This window comes from Agelaius phoeniceus, chromosome 10 (assembly GCF_051311805.1).
Source record: "Agelaius phoeniceus isolate bAgePho1 chromosome 10, bAgePho1.hap1, whole genome shotgun sequence".
Classification (NCBI taxonomy): domain Eukaryota; kingdom Metazoa; phylum Chordata; class Aves; order Passeriformes; family Icteridae; genus Agelaius; species Agelaius phoeniceus.
The window spans coordinates 3,761,741-3,785,852 of NC_135274.1; the positions used below are offsets into that span (position 1 = coordinate 3,761,741).

Sequence of the window (24,112 nt, forward strand, 5' to 3'; positions counted from 1 at the left end):
GGGAACTGGTCTTTAAACTTGTATAGCCTCCTAATGTTTATCCCAAATGGCTCTTAGTACTCTGGCTGTTTCAATTTTCCCTGCCTTCTGAAGATCCATCTGAAAACATTTGAGAAAAACAGTGCAAAAGCTCTGACTTGCTCCTTTCAATTTAAGCCTCTTACACCATTTGATCCAGCAAATGCTGCATTTTTAAATCTCTTTTTTTAATGGATTTCTGGCTTTTTTAACCTTTGCCCTGTTCCCTCCCAGTAAATTCCCACAATAAGAGCAGGGTTTTTCCCAGCTCACTGAATTTAGCATGGCCAGATTGAGGATCAGTTTCACCCTTGCTAAATCCAGTGCTTGAAGCCTTCAGGGCCAGCAGAGGCCCTGGCTCTGGATGGCCATTTAGGCTGAATTCAGGGTATTTGGTCAGGAAATAGTTGGGAAAACCAGAGCTCATCTTACCCCAAAAGAATGCAATACAGTGTAAGGTGGTGAGATGCTGAAGCCTTGATGAAATTTAGAGTGTGGAGTGTTTCTTGAGAAAGCAAAAGGGGGATAGCCCTGTGTTTGCCAGCCTATGGTGCCCTCACCTTGCTGGAAAAACAAATTCCTGGGCTGTGTGGTGAGGCTAGGAGTATATCCCTTTATTCAAACCCTTCCCAACAATACACACACAAAAAAGTGGAAACATTCTCATTGAGAGAGCTTTTTATTGTTTTTTATTTGCAGTGTGGTAATTCACTGGAGTGTGGAAAATGATGTTGCAAGTAATTTCAGTTGAAGCTCTTAAAGCTGTTTTGTGCTTGTAATACTGCATTAGCTCTGCCCTGTGTTAGCTGGCTCTGAAGCTTAGTAGCAGGAGTCTCCTTTGAATGTATCTGAGAAACCATCAAATCCTCTTTTAGCTAAAAGTCAAGCAAGATCCTTGAGGAGCAGCTTGATGGGATTGACACTAATTCCAGCCTTAACACTCTTCTGCATTCAGGTAACCTTGCCCAAAGCTGGGGCGGGGATGGGGGTGTTCATGCCAGGAGCCCACTCCACATGGGAGCCTTCAACACCACCCAAAGCTGTGCCCAGCTGGTGGGCAAACCATGGCTTATGGCACACTTGGGGCCTGGAAAAGGACAAACACCGCTGATAGATCTCAAATTTGGCCTGCACCTGGGAGCTGTGTAGAGGGGAGATGGGACAGGATCTTTGGGGTCACCTCAGGACCCCCAAAACCACACAGTCAATGGGCTGCTTTTGTTGTGTGGCCTCACTGGTGCTCACAAGGCTTCTCAGATAAATCCCAAGAGAAGATCCCTGCCCTAAACCAGCCTGCTGTCTGCATTAGAGATAACAATAGGGGATAAACATAAAAAGAAAATCAAAGGATTAAAATCAGTGGATGTTAATAACCTGAATATATTCAAAGATCTGGGCTGAAAAAAGGGAGACAACAAACAGGGAGTGGAAGTTAAAGGCCCTAATAAGTGGGAGTTACAAAAAATGGAGCCATCTGTTCCAGCTGAAAACAAGAGCACTCTGCTTTTGTGAGAAGTATTTTCCTTCTTCTACTCAAACTTTAAAATGCTGAGTAAAATTTCTACAATTGGTTTAAATGGATTTGGGTGGCTAAAAAAGGGAAATATAGAATGTCATATTTAAAGGCAACCAATTTTTCTCTTCTCACTTCTAAGTTTAAAGGAAGGTTAAGCCATGTTGAGAGTTTTTCATGACATGGCAGGAGTGGTATTTGACTTTGGGCTGAGGTTTCCACAGGAAAGCCAGAGCAGAGGTAGGAGTGAACTCTTGGTTCCATGGAAGTACTGGTATGACCTCAGTGATTTCACAGGAGAAAGGGTCCCCCCTTGCAAAAGGCAATTTTCTGGTAAATACATTACAGCTATAGCGCCAGTGCCCCGGGACACGTCCAGGGTTAAGCCACCTCCTCCTTTTCCACACAGCACCCCCTACTTTAGTAGGTATCTGGGTCAGGGTACAGGAGGAAGCCCATGAAGGTGGAATCATTGAGGTTGTCAGCATAGACCCCATTCTTGTCCCCGTTCCCATACACCTGGAGCCAGACCTCGTCCCCGGAGCTGAGGTGCAGCAGGACGGAGCCGCTGGCTTGGTCCACGTTGTTGTTCTGGAACTGGTCATAGGTGAAGATGACAGCCTTGTCCTTCCTGTAGAGGCTGACCTTGACGTCTGACAGGTACACAGTGAGGTGGTAGGAGAAGAAGTAGGTGCCGGGCACGTTGCAGAGGAACTTGCCCGTGCTGGGGTCGTAGTGGCCCTGCTCGTTGTAGAAGATCTTGCTGAAGCGGATGGGGACGTTGGGGGCCGGGCTCCGCTCCGTCAGCCCCACGCTGAAGGCAGAGCGCTGCACAAAAGCATCTTTGCCCTTCTGCCCTGGGGTTCCAGGAATTCCAGGAGATCCAGGGGGTCCGGGAAAGCCTCGGCTTCCTACTGGGCCCGGTTCACCTTTGGGACCTGCTGGACCTGTGGGACAGAGTGGGGCTGGGAGCTGTGCTTGCACTGTGTTGGAAGCTGCTGCTGAAATGCAGAGGGGGCTGTGGTGTGAGCCCTGCTCAGCACAGAGCTGAGGAAGGGCTCAAGGATCTCAAGAGCCCCCAGAGGCTGGGACAGCAAGTGGAAACCCTGCTCACCCCCCACCCTGGCTGTGTGCTGAGCTGCTGAGAGCAGCACATCAGAAAAAACATCATTAACTGGGGAAAAAAAACCACACCAAACTCTTTGACTTGGGTTATGGAATCTGCACCCCAGGAGATAATCAAAAGCCATCTGGATAAAGACCAGGCATGGACCCACCAGACATGAAACCTGTTGGGACTGGGACAGGGACTGGGACCTGAGCAATGTCATACCACCTGCTCCTCACCAACCTTCATCTCCTTTATCTCCCTTGAGTCCATCTCTTCCATCCTTCCCATCCCGGCCGGGGGCACCGTTGTGGCCAGGGTAGCCGGGTGCTCCTCCCATCCAGTTGGCACATGGCATTTTGGGGTCAGGCTGGGGGGTCTCCTGGGCAGCCACCCCAGTGGAGTAGGGGGCCAGCAGCAGCAACGAGCACAGCAGGAACCCTGCCAGGCCCCTCATCGCTGGTTCCTGATGTGGACAACTGCTTTGTTAGCTTTAAAGGTTAATAGAGAAAAAAGTGAACACTCTTCCCACCTTCCCCCAAATAACAGAGAGGCACAGAAGACTAAATTTCAATCAGTCCATCTGAAGGAAAGCAGTTTGTGCTGCTGGTGTGAGCTCCATGAGCCAAGCTGGACCTCTGGGGCACAGCCAGAGCAGAGAGGAGCAAAGACCAGCTACCCCCCAAGCCCTCTCAGGCTCTGTGCAAGGCACAGAGGTTTCAGGACCCAGCACAGCAGATGCCAGGGTATCTGGGGCTGATCTCCTTGCAAAGCTCAGCTCAATTAGCTACCAAAAGCCCTGGCTCCTGCCTAGGTGAGTGAGCAGCTGATGGGAGGCACGGGGCTGGCAGAGTTGTCTCAAAACCTCCACAGCCTCGAGGCCAGGCAGGGGTGGGTTCTAACTGCACATACAGCCTGCTCACCTGGGTCTACCTAACACAAACAGAAACCACAGCCAGGCTTCCCAGCTTCCCTGAGCCACAATTTGAAATTATGATACTGGAGGTTTTTTCCATCTGAATTGTTTTTTGATTATGGGAAGACAAATTGTGCAGTGTTTAGGCACTGTAGGATTGCATTTCTCTTTAATCTGGCTGCTTTGCTGGTCAGAGCAAAACCAGGTCGGTGGTGACACCCTGCAGCCAGCCTGGCTTTGTCCTGTGCTCCCAGCCCTTGGTGGGCTTTGAGCCAGGCTTTTAGAACACAAGATATTTTAAAATTACCATTGTTGTGTGATACTGCTCCCTGGGCAGGGTTTATACTCTGGAACAGTAAAGGTATCCTGTTAGGAGCATTGTAAGTGGCATAACAGGCAATAAAAAGTGAGCAACAGCATGGCAATTAGAGTCCCTTAGCTCTGTAATTTTCAAGAAAAATAATATTTTGGAGCAATTTCTTTGCAGGGTTGCTTTTCCTAGGCAAGCTATTCAAATGTCATATTTTAAATAATGTCTTATTAGCTCTGGTGTAATTGCTTGAAAGGAAGCTGAAGAAATGTGCTGGTTTTAGCTGGGGCACAGTTAATTTTCTTTGTCCATGTGTTGTGTTTTGGATTTGTGGTGAACACAGGGCTGATACCACAGGGGTGTTTTTGTTATTGCTGAGCAGTGCTTGCACAGCATCAAGGCTTTTTCTGCTCCTCATGCCACCAGTGAGGAGCCTGGGGTGCACAAGGAGTTGGGAGGGGACACAGCCAGGACAAGTGACCCCAGCTGACCCGAGGGATATTCCAAACCATGGCATCATACTCAGCTCTAAACCAGGGGTAAGGCTGGCCCCAGGCTGCTCCTGGGGGCCTGGCCAGTTATCAGTGAGTTGGTGCTGAGCATCTGTCTTCATGTGCATCACTTGTCTTTCTCTCTTTGTTATTTTCCTTTCCATTACAATTTCTTATTGTTATTATTACTACTTTATTTCAATCACTACATTGTTCCCATCTCTCCCCATGAGTGTTCTCACTTTTACCAGTGCAATTCTCTCTCTCCCATTCTGCTGTAACAGGGGTGAGTGAGTGGCTCTGTGGGGCTCAGTTGCAAGCTGGGCTCAAATCACAACAGTAACAAAGAGGTTGCCATGATTTCAGTTATTCTTGCAAAAAAAGTGTCTGTACTGAGGATATTGAAGGGGCTTTGAAAAAAGAAAATTAAAAGCTTTCTTTAATGGCTTTGGTGGGCAGTGCCTAACACTTAAATCCCAAATCCATGCCCAGCCAGCCAGGCTCCAGCAGCCACCCAGCACTCTGAGATGGCAGTGCCCTGCCTTGGGGGCAGTTTTGGGGCTGAGGGTGCTGTGAGGTCCAGTGGGCACAGCCTGAGCCCCTTAGGCAGTGTTCCTGTGTCCCCTTGAACTTTGGGGAGAGGAACATCCCCTTGCAGCAAGGGATGTGGTGATTGTCCAGGGACCAGTATGGGGCAGTGAAACTGATGTCTATAAATCCTGAAAGTGGCTTGGTTTGCTGAGCAAGGTGTGCACAGTGATCACACCTGGCCATGCCCCAGTGGGACCCTTGTTCCCCCTGCCTGGGTCCCCTCCAGCTCATGCACATACCCTTCCAAAACCAGCTCAGGCTGTCTGGGGACATCTAACTGTGTTAAAACATGGTGGTGATCCATAGAAATGTGCCTCAAAATTGTGTTTCTTGAGCTGTGTTTTGGTGATTTTGTTGGGCTTAGTTCTGCTTTCTGCTGCCCTGCCTAGAACTCAAATATCATCTCAATTTTAGTGGTGTGCCCCACAGCCAGGTCTTCTACTGGCCACCAGCAGTGCAGGTGTGAGGAGCCAAAGCAGGGCTGCAGAGCCTTTTCTGAGGGCTGCCTGGCCAGTCTGCTCCAGAGAGCTTAGTCATGCCCTCCCCAGCATCAGAGCACACATCACACACTCAGTGCTCTCCTTTGTCAGGAGAAAAGTGCTGTGATGTGCAAGGAAAGAACATCTATCCCCACAGTTTAACTCAAGCACAGGTGATTTCTGTGCTGGAGAAGCCAAGCAGTTCTCTGGCATAAGTATGTCTTACAAAGGGGAAGTTTTAAGCCGTGTCTATCAGATCTGAGCTTAAACTCTGGTTTAGAAGTGACATCCCTTTACTTGGTCTTTCCCATTTCCTTTTGGTTTTCCATCTGATGCTTAGCATCAGTTAAACATTAAATAATCTGCTATATTTGAATGTCAGTCATACCTTTTGGACAAGAAATAGATGAACAAGAAATAGATGAGCTCTGTGCTGCTGGTGGCTTTCAGTGATTGCCTGGCAGCTGCTGTATCAAAGGCACATATCTCTTATATGAAGCTTATTCATTTATCAGCAGAAACCACAGTAGCATCTGTGAGAACAATGCCATTCCTAAGGGCTACATCATGATTCAGAATTTAAATTTCAGATTGCACTATATCAAAAATTATATACTCTAAGCCCCCACATCTTTCTGCACAAAACAGACTGAGAAGTCCATCTGTTTTCCCACTGGAGAATTTCCCTCAAAGGGTATGAACCAGGGCTTTGGCTTATGTCAAAGGTTTTCTTTTTGTAATTCTCATAGTGTAGTTTTTGCTGCTGTTCCAGAGGGCTCACAACGTAAATGTGGGTGGTGCAGGTTTCTGGTGAAGAACTGGTGCCACTCAGGGAGATTTGGGCAAACCCAGTCTTCCCTGGAGTCTTTGAGGAAAGAGGTGAATTGAAAGGTGCCAGTGCAATATTTACTGTTACAGCCATGCAGTTTCTCACTGTTCTTCCTAACTACTTCTTGATTTAGGAGTTCTGTTCTCTAAATAGTGTTTCCAAAAAGGGGAGTATGAATCTAATGGGGATCAGCTATTCTTGGTTTAAAATACCGTCTGGTTATTACGAGAATAACTCTGAGAAAGAAAACTTCTTGCAAACAGAAAAGTCTGTCTGATTCAGCCCAAAAGAAGAGAAACTCCTGAACTTAGTAAGGAGGGAGGAAAAAAAAAAAATCATGCTTACCAGCTGCTTTGAGTCCTGGTTGGCTTGCTGCAGTCTGTTTAGAGAGTGAAGTCTGGCTATTGCATCCTGAGGGCACAGGGAGCTGTCAGCTCAGACACTGCAGCTCCCTTTGCTATTGCGCATGCTGACCTAAAACTTGGGTTTTCCCATTAATTTTTCCTGGACATAACTTAAGTTTTGGAACAGATATTTAATCCACTGGGATAGCTTGGGAAGATGGCCTTACAGGGAAAAGATGGCTTTGGGAATTGGACAGGAACTGGAAGAGCAGTGGTTTGCTGGAGAGCCTGTGGGAGAGCCTGCTCAGCCAGGGCTGTGCCTGCTGCTCTCTGCAAATTGGGAAATGCTTTAGTGGCTGCTGGAGAAAGTGTGTCCAGCTCACAGCAATGCACACACGTGGGGCTTTCAGTGTGCTAGGAAATGAATTATTGTGGAATAAGTTTGGGCTTCTCCTTTTAACTGCAAGAACCATTCCTAGAGGCTGGAGGCTGCTGCCACACCAAAGAAGGGCAAAGCTGCCCCAGGGGGAGGGCAGCACTGGGGGAAAGTTCCTTTTTAAGGCACCTAAGCTTGTGCCAGCACTATTGTAAATGACTGGAGTAATTCCAGCCCTAGGATGGCTTTCCACCTATCGAGCTTTTTGGCTTTAGGTCAAAACCAAATCTCTTTCTCCCTGTATCTTTCTCCTTCCCAAAGCAGAGGTAGAACCTTAGCTAGCAGAGGAGTTCCTCTGCAGCTGCTCTGGGGAGCTCAAAGTTAGCTAGGTGGAACCTTGGCAAAACTGAGTTCCCAAAATCATACCAGGAAAAAATTGTGTGGTGTTGCAACTGGGCATGGGGAGCTGATGTGCTTGTGAGAGGGGAAACTCATCTGAGTGAATGCCAGTACTGGCATGGCAGCATTCTGAATTGCTGAGTTGTTTTCAAGACCTGGCTATTGGAGGGACTAAAAAGATATATAAATGAGCACATAAATAACTTTTTATATGTAGAGCTGGAAGTCAGCAAGAGTGAATATTTAAGCCTGAGAAGAAGGTGCTGAAAGGAGGAGGCACAGGACAACTGCCTGCCTTGTTCTGGTCAAGCCCTTAGTCCAGCATTTGAAGAATATTTGTAGTTTTTGTTGGATTATGGGTTTTGCATGCAATGTTGAGACTTAAAACAACCTCTCATGCAACCCCAGTAAAATACCACAGTAGTCAAGTTGGATGTGTTTTGTTATAAATGTGATTATCTAGGGCCATGTGCATTTGTGTGCATGCAAGGCCAATATTTCTGTCAAAGTGTCCTGAGCAATGAATGGAGGAGCAGGACCTTGGAACTGAAATTGGATCTGCTTCTGCTGTGGAGTGAGAGGTTTTCAGCTGCCCCTGCCCCAGGTGAGAGCAAGACAAGGCTGATTCCCCTGTTAACTCTTGGCTTGAACCCCAAAATGTATGACTGGGATATTTGTTAGGCTGCCAGGAGCTGAGGATTGGACCTGAGGTGTTTTACAGGTAGTGCTGCAATTACCTCATGGTCTTTCAATTCAGTTGTCAGGGAAGTACCACAGTGATCAATTTTTCAGTGATCCATCAAACATATTCCCAAACATTATCCCTGCCTCCCAGAAGAGAGGTGGAAGTTTATCTCTGGGGGTACAACCAGCTGATACAACCCCTGGCACACCTGCCTGCAGTTATGTTGTGTTGCACACTTGATTTGCAGGTTGGTGCTGGCTCCTGTTCCTGCTGCAGAGGGAGATCTTGTACAATGCAGAAAGCTGCTTCTGGCTTTGTGATAGGAGAACAAATCAAATGCCTTTGGCTCTGCCTGGTGACAAGCAAAACCTGGCACCAAATGTGGGCTGTCCTGGCAGTGCCCACAGCTGCAGTGCTCAGGGACAGCAGTCTGGATGGACTGAGGGGTGTTTTGGCACAGAGAAAGCTGCTGCTCACAAGTCCTGCAATGCATTCTCTGCTTTGCTCTGTGGTCACCAGCCCTCCTGTGTGGGACCCACTGCCAGTACCTAACTTGGCTACAGGCCTTGTGCTGAGCCTGGATGTTTCCTCTCTTGGACCTGATGCAAGCCAGCCAATATGAAAAACCCAAAACTGACTTGATGGATTGTGGCTCGCATCTTTCAATAAGAATTAAATATAAGCACAAGGTTATATTTAGCCATCTATAAACAGGAATAAAATAGAGCAGAGGCTCATTATCAGCTGTGCTCTGTCAGATCCCTGTAGCTGCCTTGGTCACAGGGAGGCTGGGACAGCTGCCTCAGAGGGAGCTTGGGGACAGTCCAGGCCCTGTTAGCAGGGTCTGTGCCATGAGGCTGGGCCAGGAGCCCTCACTGCCCAGCACTGTCCTGTCCCAGCAGGATCAAACCAGCACCACGGTGGAGCCCAGTTCCATGGGAACCCTCATCCCCCTGGCTGTCCCTCCCTGAGGCTGCTCTTCCTGTCCAGAGCCGGGCTCCTCCGCTGGGATCTGTGTGAGCCCTGTGCTCCCACTCACTGTCCTCAGGGATGCCAGGTCATGCCTTGTCTTCCCTCTGGCCCTGGATACTGCATGTCCCAGAAACAACACATTCCCCACTTTGCTAAAAATGGCCCAAACTGTTGATGCTGTCTGGCAGGCAGCCTGGCAGGCTGCTCCTGCTATTCTGGTGCTGTCTGGAGACACCACGGCCTCTGTGCCAGGGTGCACATCTCCATGCCAGGGGCAATGCTGGCTGCAGCCCAGGGCACACAGGCAGCCTGGACCAGCCCCACTGCTGTGGCCAGCCAGACCCTGTGCCCCTTCCTGCTGTGAAAAACACCAATCACTTGGTTTTTAAAATTTTACAAGTTTAATAGTAATACAATGGTTATAAAAATAGTAATATAATTAGAGTAATAATAATTTGGACAATTTGGATTAGGACAATATGAGACAATAAAAATGAAGAGTTACAGATGTCTGGGTACCTTATTCTGGGCAGCATAAGAGGGGACCCATGTTAACCCCGAGAGGGGACCCACGTTAACAGAGGATTAACCCTTAAAAACAATAACCTGTTGCATATTCATACACCTCATACATGATGCATAAATTCCATTCAAACATAGGATTCTGTCTGGTCAGTGTCAGCTTCTTCCTCTTAATCCTAACGGTGTCTTCAGGGCTGAGCAAAGTGGGAAGAAGTTTGTTTCTTCTGATAAGGGAGCAATAAATTCTCTTTCTCTGAAAGATTCAGGTGTCCTGTGGCTGCTATCTGGTGCAAGTCCTTTTTTATAAAAAGTATCTTACATAGCATAGTTTCTATTTTAACATTTTGTTATAACCTAAAACTATATTTAACACACTACTTAAGAAAATTAACACAGCATAACTTTCTAACATAACACATATAATATTCATTTTAATATTTGCGAAAAGGCAATCATAAATACGCATTTTTCACACTGCCACCGCCTCATGGGCACTGGGGCAGGACAGCAGCGAGGGCTGAGGGGGCGGCTCCTCAGAGAAAGCAGAAAAATGGCCTGAGCTGCCTTCCCCAAACCGCGACTGCCCGCGGTCCCAGGCATCCTCCCCGTCCCTGTACAGCCTTGCACTTCCCTCTAGTGGCTAATGGCTAATGGAGCTCTCCCTGTGCCCGGCCCGAGGCTGGCAGCCCGCTCCTGCGAGCCCTCAGGGCCCGCTCAGCCCCTTCGCCGTGAGGCGGGCTCCTGGTGGCTGCCCCTGGGCCGTCCATGTCCCCAGCAGAGCCAGCAGGGAGGCACAAGGGCCATGGCCATGCCGTTCCTGTCACACCTCACGGGTTTGTTTGTAATTCCCATGAATTACAAACTCACGGGCCCTGATGTTCCCCCTGGCTTTTCCTCCATGAGCGTGGGGAGGTTGCACAGGTCCAGGGACGGGCAGGGCTGGCAGCAGTGCCCAAGGCCAGGCGTGCAGCAGGGGAGAGTGGCTTCCTGTGGCCATGGCACAGCCCAGCTGGGCTCTGCAGGGTGGCAGCAGGGGACAGTGGCTTCCTGTGGCCATGGCACAGCCCAGCTGGGCTCTGCAGGGTGGCTGCTCACTCGAGGCCATGGCAGTGATGAGGAGTGGGGGACAGGAGGCCTCTGGGAGTCAGGAGCCCACGGGGGACATGACTCCTTCCTGTCACACTTTGCTGTGCATTGCACAAGGCCAGCAGAAGAGATTTTGGCCACAAGGGATTTTCCATTCACTGAGGGATGGATCCCCAGCCCCAGCTGTGGACCTGCTGGGCATTAGCTGACTCCCTGCCTTTTGCAGATGAGGGGTGTGCCATGTGCCATGGGGTGGCTTTGGCACTGGCACTAGTGGCTGGGGCCTGGGGCCCTTCTCCCAGTGCTGGACTCTCCTGGACTCTCACCCAGGGATGCTGAGCCACCACTTGGGTCTGGGGACAAGGCAACACACCGCACTGGGTGCGCTGGGGGACCCTGGCCCTGGCTGAGGACGTGGCACCCACTGCCACACTCTGCCTTTGCTCGGGGCCAGCCTGCCCAGCGCTGGGGCTCCTCCTTTCCCAGCCCATTTCACACAGACAAACAGGCTCTTTTCCTCCCTCTGATGGGCAGCTCGGACGGAGCAGCTCCCTGCTAGGCTTGAGCAACAGCACGTTTCTCTTCTTGGCCATTGCAAATAAACTTCCCTGGCCTCAGGGGAGCCCTGCTTGGCTCCTAACGAAGTGAGGGATCTTGGCACAGCAGGAGTTCTCATGCCGAAGGGACATTGAGACGTTTTGTCCAGGAAGCAGAGCCCTGTAAATTCTGCCCAGAGCTCCTTTTATTGAGTCACAGCTGTTCCCAGGGCTCTCGTTTGTGCACTCTGAGTTCTGTGTGCTGCTTTGGCCTCCCCAGGCTGGCCAGGGGAACCGGGGGGTTCTGCATGATGGCATCCATCCCTCTGCTCTGGTGAGCCAGGCACTGGCTGCTTTCACAGAATCACAGAACCATGGAATCACAGAATCACAGAAACACAGAATTACAGAATAATGAGGCTGGAAGAGACCTCTAGGATCATCCAGTCCAACGTATGCCCTAAGACCTCAACCAGACTATAGCACCAAGTGCCATGTCCAGCCTTTTTTTAAACACATCCAGAGATGGTGATTCCACCACCTCCAAGGGAAGAGCATTCCAGTGATTTATTACTTCCAGCACTGCCCTGGCTCGTCCGGGGCTCCCTCTTGGCTGGAAGGAGCAGGTCAGGGAGCAGAATGAGCTCAGTGCTGCGGTGTGCGGGTCACCCCCGTGAGCGCCTCCCCTCCGAACGCCCCCAGCTTTCACTCCTGCAGGGATCGCAGCTTCCACCAGGCGCCTGAGAGCGCACCTCAGCCTGGCTGAGCTGTTAATGAGCGACTTAATGAGGTTGCCACTAGCCCATTCAAATGAGCAGCTTGTCGGAACTCAGTGCATTCCTCTGGGTGTCCAGAGTTGCCAAGGACCCCGTCGGGGGGCTCGGAGACCCTGGCACACAGCCCAGAACACCTGGGGATTTGATTGTGACCCTTGGAGCAAGTTGCCAGCTTTGTATGAGGATGTGAAAGTCACACTGGTTTGAATAGTGTAATAACAAAATGATCACAGGGTGAAAATGTAGATTTTAGGATTTTTGGTATGGGGGTTGTGGGGACAAGATGGAGGAATCTGGGCGTGCCCAGCCTTTCTTCTTCTTCTTCTTGTTCTCCATTTTCTGCAGTGATGTTGGCACTTTGGGATTGGTTTAGAGTAGAAGTGCACTGTCTAACATGGGTGATAGGTATTGGGAATTCAGTGTCAATATGTTCTATGTCGTTTGTAGTATAAAAGGACAACACCGCCCCGGGGGAGCTCAGAGTGCCTGTGGCTGCCCTGCTGAGGAGATCTCGGCTGGGCAGAAAGAAAATTTTATAGATAAGAATTAATAAACAACCTCAAGACTGAAAAGTGAAGAGTCCAGACTCGTTCTTCAGTTGTGCAGGCTGAAGCAGAGACATCCTGCACATCTGGGGCTGCAATTAACAACCAAAACCCGAGAGCAGCTCAGCGCAGGCAGGGACAGCAGCCCCCACGCAGCCCCCGCAGCCTCAGCGGCACTGCATTTTTACAGAGCCCAGGAATTGTTTATTATGAGAGCGTTTCTGAGTCACTGAGGCAAGGAAAAGCGCATTTCCCTCGCCCAGAGGAGCTATCCGAGCCAGCCCCTCCGCCGCTTGGACAATAGATGGAGCTCCCCGCCCTGGCTCCGCACGCCCGGCCGGGTATGCCCGAGCGGGGATGCCCCCAAAGAGCCCCCGAGCTCGGGGACAGCCCCGGGACCCTCGGGGACAGCCAGGCCCTCTCTCTGCCGGTGGATGGGCAGTAGGGAGTGAGGGAGCTGTGTCCCCAGCCAGCTGGGAACAAAATGGAAGAGGAGAATTGGAGTTTTCTGGAGCTTTGCAATATTTGTGCAATTTGGTGGAGGCAATCCCAGCACAATTTCCCTGGTCTTCCCAGGCTACATCACACATCTGTTCTTTTTAAAGATATGTCTGCTCCCAGTCCCCCTTTTTTTTTTTTTTTTTTTTTTGCTTTTGGCTGCTGAGGGACAGAAAAATCATCATCTCCCGTTGTCACCACTTCCCATGGTGGTGACAAGGGGAGATGATGGAGATGTCCACTGGAGGTGTCTCTTCTTTCAGACTCCATACCTGCTGCTCTCAGTCTGGGGTGTCTCAGCTTTGCTGGGGTGTCCAGGGGACTGCACAAACCAGAAGAGTGTTTGCTCTGGGTCTGATGGCAGAGGGAGCATGTGGATCCCCAAAACCCCACCTGGTTTGGCAGAACCTGAGGGGGGAGTTGGTGGCTCCATGCTGGGGCCCAGTGCAGGCAGCAAGGAGCCCTGGCATGCTGGAACTCCTGGTACTGGGGTTTCAGAGTGTCCCCAGCCCTCCACAGCAGCCAGCTGGGATCAGGACTCCTCACAAGGGGATTTTCCTTTTCTTTCTGTGTTCCTTTCCCCCAGACATGGCACAGGGAGGGCACAGGGAGCAGGCAGGGCACAGACAGGGCACAGCCAGGAAGCAGGCAGGGGACAGACAGGGGACAGGGCACAAACAGGGAGCAGGCAGGGGACAGACAGGGAGCAGGCAGGGCTCCTCATGGCTCCACAAACCACAGCCCTCACCTGCTGTGTTTGGAAGCCCTGCCTGGTGCCAGCCCCATGCCATCCATGCCCGTGGTCACCCCCAGCACAGGGGTGGGAGTCAGGAGCCCACGGGGGACATGACTCCTTCCTGTCACACTTTGCTGTGCATTGCACAAGGCCAGCAGAAGAGATTTTGGCCACAAGGGATTTTCCATTCACCGAGGGATGGATCCCCAGCCCCAGCTGTGGACCTGCTGGGCATTAGCTGACTCCCTGCCTTTTGCAGGATGTGCCATGTGCCATGGGGTGGCTTTGGCACTGGCCTGCTGGGGCCTGGGGCCCTTCTCCCAGTGCTGGACTCTCCTGGACTCTCATCCAGCTGCCAATGAGACTGAGGCACTGTGTTCTCACATCAGTCCCTTCCTGAGGGTCTGTACTCAAATTCTATAACCTTTGAAAACAGCACTGAGGTGCTAAGGGATAACAATTTGCTTGTTTCTCTCATTTAAAAAATCTATTCACTTAGAAATGAGGATGTGATTAATTAAAGGCATTAGGAATTTGCATTGTTTAGAAAGTGGAATATCATTGCTCAATCTCAGTGATGCATGTTTCTATAGAAAGAAACTATAAATCTATTAAAAATTATTTCCCTGTGTTTTTACTTTGGGCATAAGTCATCCCAAAGTGGTCTTAGGGAAGTCACAGAGACAGACACATCTGTGGCACTTTAGATAGGGCATTTGTGATTTCCAGGAGGTGTTTGTGTTTACTGTAGGACTAATAAAGGCTTAAAGTATCTTCAATTATTCATTTTTATAAGCACTTGTTCTCCTGACTTGAGCAGTCAAAGCCACACTGTTACTGGTTTTAGCAGTAAATTGTGGGGCTTTTTCTGCTGTCAAATGACTTTGCCTCCACTTTGCCTCTCTTCCACATGAAAAACAATGGTGGTTCACTCAGCCATCCCATTTTATATGTTTCTGGCTTTGGAAGGCACCTTTGGAAGGCAGTCTGGCAGCTCAGGTGGCAGCTGGCTGACCCAGCAGCCTTGTGGCTGCAGCACCTTGCCTTGTGGCTGCCAGGAACAAGCTGGACAAGCAGATCTGGCAGCTGGGAGCAGACTGGGGGCCTCCACACCCTGTCCCAGCAGATGTGAGGAGCTGCAGGGGCTCTGGAGGACTGACAGGACACACTCAGGCTGTGGTGCTGCCTGTGGCAGGCTGTGGTCAGCAGCCTAGTGAGAGCTTGCTCCTTCATGCTTGCAGCTTGGCCTGGGCAGAGCTATGACCTGATGTTTTGAAAATCCTTTACAAACACACACACACAAGACTTGTGCTGGTTTGTGCCAGTGCCCCTGAGCTGGAGCTCATTTGTGGCTGGATGCCAGGGACCCTTTGTTCTGGGCACACAGAACATGAGACCCTTCGTGCTGTTCCCCTGGGCTGGAGACAGCTTCCATGCTCACATGGCAGTCCTGGGGGACCTGTGTGGGAGCCCAGAACATCCCTCTGGCTGTCCAGGATGGCCAGGACCCCTGCCAGGGGGCTCAGAAGCCCTGGCACGGAGCCCAAAACACCTGTGGGTTTGATTGTGACCCGTGGAGCAAATTACCAACCTCATATGAAGATCAGCAAGCCACAACAGTTTAGGTAGAATAATAGTGAAGTTATCACGGGGTGGAAAAGTAGATTTTGGGGTTTTTGGTATGGGGGTTCAGGGGGCAAGATGGAGGGAACTGGGTGTGTCCAGCCTTTCTCCTTCTTCTTCTTGGCTTCCCTCTTCTGCTGTGATGTTGGCACTTTGGGATTGGTTTAGAGTAGAAGCTCACTGTCTAACACAGGTGATAGGTATAGGAAAGTAATTTTAAACACTGTACACATTGTAGTTTTTAGTATAAAGACATAACCTCACCCCAGGGAGGCAAAGTGCCTGTGGCTGCCCTGCTGGACAGACCTTGGCAGGGCAGGAGAAAATTTTTTAGAGATAAGGAACAATAAACAACCTTGAGACTGAGAAATGAAGAGCCCTGACTCCTTCTTTGAGCGCTCGGGTTGGGAAAAGAGACTTTGAACATTGTCGGGGTCACAGCGACCTGAAAGACCCCGAGAGACCTGGACACCAAAGCCACAGGCAAAGCAGATGTCCTGAGCCCTCCTGCCATTGCAGCCAGCCTCCTACTCCTGCTGTGCCCTGGCTGTCCCCCCTGGCAGGATGGGTACCCTGCCTGTGAGCCTCGGGGTGCCCTGGTGTTCTGGGCTCTGATCCTGCCACCTTGGCATCACTGGAGTCTCCTCCTGCAAAAGCTGTAGGGCTGGACAGGCAGGTGGGAGTGAAAGTACTCCCATATAAAACACATTTTCTGGTACTCCTTTAGGGGTTTTTAATGTGATTCGTATGTCCCTGCCTGGCCCATCGCCCACAGCCAGGCTCTCCCCTTCCTCCTGCTCCTCACTGCAGTGTTTTCTGTGGATTGGGTTCAACTGGATAATTTCATCTCCTTTGTATTTATAATCCCTGTGAGGGTGGTGTCTTTAACAAAGGCTATTCCTTCTCATTGCTTTGGCAAAGCAAGCAGCAGCTCCCTGCTGTGTCTCTGCTCAGATGACACAGAGGTTCTCTGAATAGCAAAGAGAGAAAAACAAAAAGAAACAGCTTAAATGCTTTCTTTTTCCAGGCAGCTGCACATATCCACCTCATGATACCCATATCCACCTCATGGAAAATTCCCCCCAGTACTTTAGATTTTTCCTTTTCATGTGCCTGCATCCACAAGGCTCTGCCTGTGAAGCACACTGCTGGCTCGTGAATGGAGGTGGGGACATCAGAGAGTGTCTGGCAGGAGGGGAGGAGTGAGAAAGGGCCTTTTTTCCCCACAGCCGAGGAAAGAGTAAGGAAATGAGAGAATCCAAATGAGGTATGATATAGGTATTCTTCATGAGAAACACCCCAGGGCCTGCAGTCTGGGACTGCACTGGGCAAGTGGCTCAGCTAAGAAGTAATTTAATTCCTATAATGGCACAAGCCATTCCTGTGCTTGATCAAGGCTGCAGACTGGAGGCAGAAATGGCACTGCCTCATTTTCCCCCAGCAGGGCAGGGCACCAGTGCCTGCTGAGTCCAGGCCCTTTTCATCCCACTGGCTCTCTCAGCAGGGAAACCCTTGGGCAAACTTCCCACCAGTGTCTTTGGAGGGGGCTGCTGGTGGGCACTGAGACCTCACCTGCCCCGTGTGGCTGTGCAGCTCTGATCTGCCTTCCCAAAATGCAGGTGTCACTTGTCCCCAGACTGTGCCAGTGCCATCCCTGTCCCTGCTGGGTTTCTGGGGGCATGTGCAGCAGCACGGGGCAAAATCCAGCCCCTGAACCCCCACTGCTTGTTTGTTTGTTTGTTGTGTCTTGGCTTTCTCTCTCTCTGCAAATATTTGTATGCAGCTGAACCAGAAATAATTGCTCCCAGCTCTGCTACGGGGGTTTGTGATGAGCCTGTGAGTGCCAGTGTGTGTGTGCCACAGATAATCTGGGTGCTTCTGTGCTCAGTGGCTCTGGCATCTCCCATTGCATCGCTTTTGTTTCTGGGTTCTTTTGTCTCCCACTCTCCCCTCGGTGCATGGTGCCTTTCCTGATACCTCTGAAAATACCTGACTTCATGCCTTGGTCGTTTTCTGTATTTGTTTCTGGAAAGCAGGAAAGCAGCATCTCTGTGTGTGTCCCCTGGTGACTGCTGCTCACACAGCACGTGTCTTTATGGTTCAATTAAAAATGTTATTACATTTCCCAGCAGACCCTGCCACCATCCTGGCAAAGCATTTGCTACCTTGATAGCATTTTCCAGTTTAGGAGTACAAGGTATTATACCAGCCCTTCCCTCTGGGACAGAGAATGACTGCAAAATGCTGTGGCTGCACTGCAATGACTCCAAAATGCAGAGGTTCTGACGCTCTGAAATAGAGACAAAATGTAGCCCAAGGATGTTGCCAAAGCATTTCTCCAAGAATGACATTACCTGATTTTTGAAGAGGAGTAAGTACAATTAAATTACCCACAAAGTTCTCTTCTTCTCCCAACACACTTTCACCACCTCACCTGGGACACAGTGTTTTCCTTGGCCATATATGTCCAAAGCTTTGGCTCTCCTGCTTCCCAGAGCAGCTTTGTACCTGCAGGAGGGTTTCACACATGCTTATCAAAGAGAAGCATTGGCCATGTTGCATTGCCCAAAAGAAATATTCTTCTGTCCCTGTCCTGATAACTTTACCCAGCTTCTCTCCATCACTTTGTTACTCTTGTTTCTGACACTGTTTGGCCAGTGTTTGCTCTTTCCCCATCTTCTGCACATTCAGTTTGTTATTTGCAGCCAGTTCTGAGCATGCCATGAACCTGGCAGTACTGGAATAATATTTTCCACTGTGGTGTTTGTGAGGTCCCCAAGATGAGGTGAGAAATGAGAATCTGACTCCTTGTTCTTAGAAGGCTGATATATATACATACATAAAAAATATATAAATATTATATTATATTACATTACATTTCATTACATTTCTTTATATTACATTATATTATATTACATTATATTATATTACATTATATTATATTACATTATATTATATTACATTATATTATATTATATTATATTATATTATATTATATTATATTATATTATATTATATTATATTATATTATATTATATTATATTATATTATACTAAAGAAAGAGAAAGGATACATCCAGAGGCTTAACAAGAATGAATAATAAAAACCCATGACTGACTCAGAGAGTCTGACACAGCTGACTGTGATTGGTCATTAATTAAAAACAATTCACATGGAACCAATCAAACATTCACCTGTTGGTAAACAATGTCCAAGCCACATTCCAAAGCAGCAAACACAGGAGCAGCAATCAGATAATTCTTGTTTTCATTCCTCTCTGAGGCTTCTCATCTTCCCAGGAGAAAACCCTGGGCAAAGAGGATTTTTCAGAAAGTATCATGGTGACATTCCACTGCTGGTGTCAGAAGGCAGCATAAACCAACCTGCATGGCAGTGACAGGGCTATGGTGGAGACCTTCTGCATACTGAGATTTACTAGAGGTGGGTAAGGGAGCACTGGTGACCAGGGGTAGGAAAGGAGGGTGGGTGAGAGCCTGGCTCAGCTGCAGCTCCTCTCCACCTCTCAGCACGGCTGAGGCTGCAGCACGGTACCAGCCTCAGGTACAGAGAGCTCCGTGCTGCAGCTGACTCAGTGGGCTGAGCTCCAGGGAGGAGAGGCAGCACGGAAACCCCTGTAGTGCCCTGCTCTCAGCTCCCTTCTCCCTGCTGGGGCTGCCAGCTCCTCTGCAGCCTCTCACAAACCTCTGCTGTGCTCTGCTCTCAGCTCCCTTCTCCCTGCTGGGGCTGCCAGCTCCTCTGCAGCCTCTCACAAACCTCTGCTGTGCCCTGCTCTCAGCTCCCTTCTCCGTGCTGGGGCTGCCAGCTCCTCTGCAGCCTCTCACAAACCTCTGCTGTGCCCTGCTCTGAGTTCCCTTCTCCCTCCTGGGGCTGCCAGCTCCTCTGCAGCCTCTCACAAACCTCTGCTATGCTCTGCTCTCAGCTCCCTTCTCCCTCCTGGGGCTGCCAGCTCCTCTGCAGCCTCTCACAAACCTCTGCTATGCTCTGCTCTCAGCTCCCTTCTCCCTCCTGGGGCTGCCAGCTCCTCTGCAGCCTCTCACAAACCTCTGCTGTGCTCTGCTCTCAGCTCCCTTCTCCCTGCTGGGGCTGCCAGCTCCTCTGCAGCCTCTCTTGCTGCTGAGCTGGGGATGTGCTTCCCCCAGAGCCTCCCCTCTCCTTTATGCAGGGAAGCCAGAGAGTGAACATCTGCAGCAGAGGCTGGGATGTTGCATTTCATGGCAAAACCTTCTCTTCCCAGGAGTCTGGTTTTGAAGGTGGAGACCTCTGGCTGACTCTTGCAACGGATGGGGCTTTACCCACAGTCACCACTCAATTACTCTGTTCTCTGAGAGGGTTGTTAAGATGCTGCTGTTGGCTTTTAAACCAGAAGCAGTCTTTCAGAAGCCTTGGGAGGTTCTGGTTGTGTTTTTCTATTGCTTATCAGCACATCAGTGTATTGCTTATATTACCCTAAGATTTATGGTGTCCCTCCTGCCTGTGCAAGGGCTGAGGCACAGGGTGTAGCCCAAATGGCTGTTTCCTAAAGCAGTGCCCTCCTAAAAGCACAGAGAGATCTTAGGGTGGGATGAGGTTTGTTGGTTTTACCCCTGGAGGAAATCAGCTGAAGCCTCCAATGTGGAAAAGCACCTGCTGCCTGCCTCACCACCAAATCTAACCTCTCACACTAAGCACAGGGGAATGTCTGCTCTGCACACTTGTTTAGCTCTCAGCACAGACAAGCATTGTCATCCTTTGATTCTTCATAGAAAAGGAGCCCACTCTGTTGTCTCTCTCACTTTTCTTTGAGATGATTATTTTAACCATTCCCTCAGGTTATATCTGCACCTTGCACACATGGCAGCTCTGCTCACAGGTTGGCCCTGCTCTGGCCTCTCTTTATTCCCACCATCCCCATGCTCCTTCTGACCATCTCCTGCCTTTTTGCTTGGTGTGGATTTTGCAGGAGGCGTTTCCTCAGAGCTCCTGTTTCTGCCCCTTGGGCACGTTCCTGTGGTTTCCATGCTGCTCTGCTGTGATACTGCTCTGCTTTCCCAGGCAGCCATGCAGCCCCCTCCTTCTTGTGCTGTGCACGCTGCCCTGTTCCAGCTGGGGGGTTCTGTATTTGAGCAGGAATATTCTGGCAATCTCTTCTTTTGAATTTCTGAGCCCATTGTACCCTGAGTGAAGAATTCCCCTGTCTTCCCAAAGAGAACATATAATTTGGTTGCTTTTGTGCTGTATATAAAAGCTTACAAGTTTCCTGCTCCTGGTGTTTCTCTTAAATCCAACATTTTTCAAAGTTTGATCTATGAATGCAGTATCTTTAAAATCTCTGTGGCACACTACAATAACCTGCTTATTCTTCTCCATTTAACTTTTGAGCAGAGCTCCTGCCTCTGATTTAGACATATTCAATAAAAAATGTGACTTTCATTCATCTCCCCTTTCAGGCTCCCTTTGCCTCCTTGAAAAGCTGAAGTTTTTTGCTTGAATCTTTTTCAACTGTCACAAGTATTTTGGCGAGGCTGAGGTATTTTAGATTTTATAGCTACTCTCTTCCACATTCCATACCTGCTTTTCCCACCTGTTGCCACGCTCTGTGATTAGAACCTCACCTTTTGTCTCCTGCAGCATTGTGATCTCTAGGAAGGACTTTGAAATGTGATTTGGACAAGTCACTAATATAATGTAGGGAAAGATTTCTCTCAGTTTGAAAGGAAGTTGTAGGGAAAGGTTTCTGTCCGTTTGCAGCTGCTGAAATAACAACTGCACCCAAAGCACCTTTCAGCTGGAGCCTTCTGCCATTTGCAGTCCCAGCCCTTTTCACATGGGGCTGCCAACCTCAGCCCCCTCCTGCAGCTCTGTGCCCAGGGATGTGTGCTGAGCCTGGCCCTGCCCCTGGGGGTGAATATTCCCATGTGACAGAATGGGGCCAGGGCTGCAGGTGGCCCTCTGCCAACACACTCACAGCAGCCTGGGGAAAGCTCCACTTCTCCTCCAAGGAAGGTGCTGTCCAGGCCAGCTCCCTCCTCCTAGCCAGACACATGGAGGGCTGTAGCCCCACATTTCTCTTCACAGAGAAAAGCAAGGCACAAATCTTCCCAAAACCAATTCTTATCATTTGCTGTGCCTGTGTTTGTGCCACAGCAGAATGCAATGTGGAGATTGTTCACCCACAGTGATGGGGTTTTGTTCCCTTGGCCTGTCAGGCCCAGGTGTGTGTGTGTGTGTGTGTGTGTGTGTGTGTGTGGGGACTGTTGGGTGACAGTCACCAGATTCTGGGCAGTTCTGTGTGGTGGTGTTCACAGGGGTCTCAGGATGAGGGAAAAGATGAGAATCTTGACTCCATGTTTCAGAAGGCTGATTAATTATTTTATTATATATATTATATTAAAAGAAAATTATATACTAAAACTATACTAGAAAATAGAAGAAAGGATTTCATCAGAAAGCTAGCAAAGAAAGGAATGGAATGGAATGATAATAAAATCTTGTGACTGACCAGAGAGTCTGAGCCAGCTGACTGTGATTGGCCATTAATTAGAAACAACCACATGAGACCAATCCCAGATGCACCTGTTGCATTCCACAGCAGCAGATAATTATTGTTTTTCTTTTCCTCTGAGGCCTCTCATCTTCTCAGGAGAAAAAGATCCTAACAAAAGGATTTTTCATAAAATATGCCTGTGACAGTTCTGGGCAGGGTTGAGTGCTTGGCAGATTCAGTTTAGATGTAATGTAACATAGTGTAATATAGTATAGAATAATATAGTATAATAAAGTAATTAATTAGCCTTCTGATTAAGATGGAGTCAGATGCATCATTTTCTCTCCCCTCCTCAGGGGTTGCCTGCAAATTCAATAGTGGGGGCTCTGGGGCTCATCCTCCTGCTGCATGGCAAAGGCTGGTGGCCACACCTCTTCCCCTTGGGGACATTTGGCTTCACCAGCCCTGCAGTCAATCAGGGCCACATCTGCTGCCAGAGGTCAGTGGGGGATGCACCCTGCAGCCATGGAAACCAGAAATGGTAAGAGGCAAAAGTTATTTTTAGAGCTCAGTTGGCCATTGAGAAAATGAAGAGTTATTTGTTGTTCTTATCTTAGTGAGGCTTTCCTTACTGTGTTATTGTAGGTAATGCAGAAGTCATCTTCCTTTGTGAAGCTCATTTCTGCAAGATCTTTTCTCAGTTCACAGCTTCCCCTTCCCACTGCATTGTTGTAAAAGGTTCTCCAGTCTCATCTGACTCTGAAGTTGTATTTGAAAAGAAGAGATGCCAGAGATGTGGGCTGGGGGGAGCAAGGATAAACCCCATTTAGGGCTGTGGGTTTGGGATTTGCAGTCAGTGTCTTGTCTGTGCACAAACAGATGGGAGGATAAAGCTCCAGAAGAGGCAGAGAGCACAGTGAACATCTCATGGGCCCTGATGGACACGGGGAAGGGCAGATCCTGGGCTGGGGCAGCACATCTCAGGGGCTGGCATCCAGGGAGTGGCTGGTGTGCACCCTGAAGGACAGGCCACTCCTGCACTGGGGACACCCTGAAGGACTCCCTTGGAGACTGGAGGCACCAGGCTTCCTCTGAGCTTTTCTTTCATTCAGTGTTAAGAAACATGTATTTGATCATCTTCTCTGGCATGGGGAAATTCTAAGCAAATAGATTTGGTGACACTTAGAATTCTTAGAAAAAGTGATAAAGGGTGCAGGAGAGGGGAGGGCTGTGTTCCCTGTGTTCTGAGCTGGGCAGGCTGCAAGGGCAGATGCTCTGCACCCTTCTTTAATTACACAGTTAATCACAGCACTACATTTGGAGGGCAGGCCTTGCCCCTGGGGGCCCTGTGCTCCTGCAGACATCCTGGGAGGACTGGGGGGCAGTCTTTGTTCAGTGAGCACTGCAAGTGCTCTGACATTTCCTGCAGCCCATGGATCCACATCACTGCTCAGCTCCCTCCAGCAGCCACCTCCCTGGCAGGAGATAAATCATCCTTGGAATGGCAGCCCCCAGATCAGGGTGTTTTGCTGAGCAGATCTTGAAGGCACCACAGCCCTGGGGGTGAGGGCAGACATGGAATCCTGCCGCCCCTTCCCTTGCCTTGGGACTGTCTCCACACAAGTCCCTGGGGAAGGCTGTGCTGCCCTTGCCCTGGTGAGCATGTTATGAATAAGAAGCTTGACTAGGCCAATATTCAAGCAGCAATCAATTTATTATTTAATATGGTAAAGTATGAGCAATACAGTGCTGGGTACAGTGGGGGAAGTTTTCCCTCCAACTGCACACTGATAATTGATGGTTACAGGTATTTATAGGGGTACTCATCAGTTTTTTTTCAACAGTTTCTATTTCTAATTTTTACTCATCAGCAATTTTTATTCCAATTTTTATTTATTACATCACAATTCTATACACTATTGAGATTTGAATTTCTCAGGATGTATTTTCAAAGGAGTATCCCCAGATGGTGGTGGTCCAGTTTCCAAAAGAAGAAAGACAAATCCCATCTGGTGGAGTCCAGCTCCCCAGATGTGTCCACCTTTTAATTGCAGAGACTATAAACCTCATAACAGTGATGTCCAGCTTCCTTTTGGTCAAAACCATAAATCCTTGGGGTGATGGTCATCTTCCTTTCTCAAACTGTTTTTCTCTGCTTCAATAAGGTGTGAGATAAGCATATTTCCTATATATATATTCCAAAGCTATAGTTTCAAGGGTACAAGTAATATTCTAAAATTATACTTCAAAAGGTTATTATTGCAGAGCTTTTTTA

At 49.2% G+C, this 24,112-nt stretch overlaps 1 protein-coding gene across 1 annotated transcript; it reads right to left on the reverse strand.

Annotated features, from left to right (window-relative positions):
- Positions 1 to 1,154: 1,154 nt before the first annotated feature.
- Positions 1,155 to 3,105, reverse strand: LOC129124574 (adiponectin). Its single transcript, XM_054639608.2, has 2 exons — positions 2,883 to 3,105; positions 1,155 to 2,478 (listed from the first exon to the last, which is right to left on the reverse strand). The coding sequence occupies exons 1-2, from the start codon at positions 3,094 to 3,096 to the stop codon at positions 1,952 to 1,954; spliced, it is 741 nt and encodes a 246-aa protein (XP_054495583.1). The 5' UTR covers positions 3,097 to 3,105; the 3' UTR covers positions 1,155 to 1,951.
- Between the last annotated feature and the right edge of the window lie 21,007 nt (positions 3,106 to 24,112).

Excerpts from the sequence above, each read along its gene's own strand:
- LOC129124574 (XM_054639608.2), bottom strand. The coding sequence starts at position 3,096 with ATGAGGGGCCTGGCAGGGTTCCTGCTGTGCTCGTTGCTGCTGCTGGCC. Across the intron at positions 2,479-2,882 it reads GGGAGATAAAGGAGATGAAG|GTCCAGCAGGTCCCAAAGGT; the intron begins GTTGGTGAGGAG and ends TCTGTCCCACAG.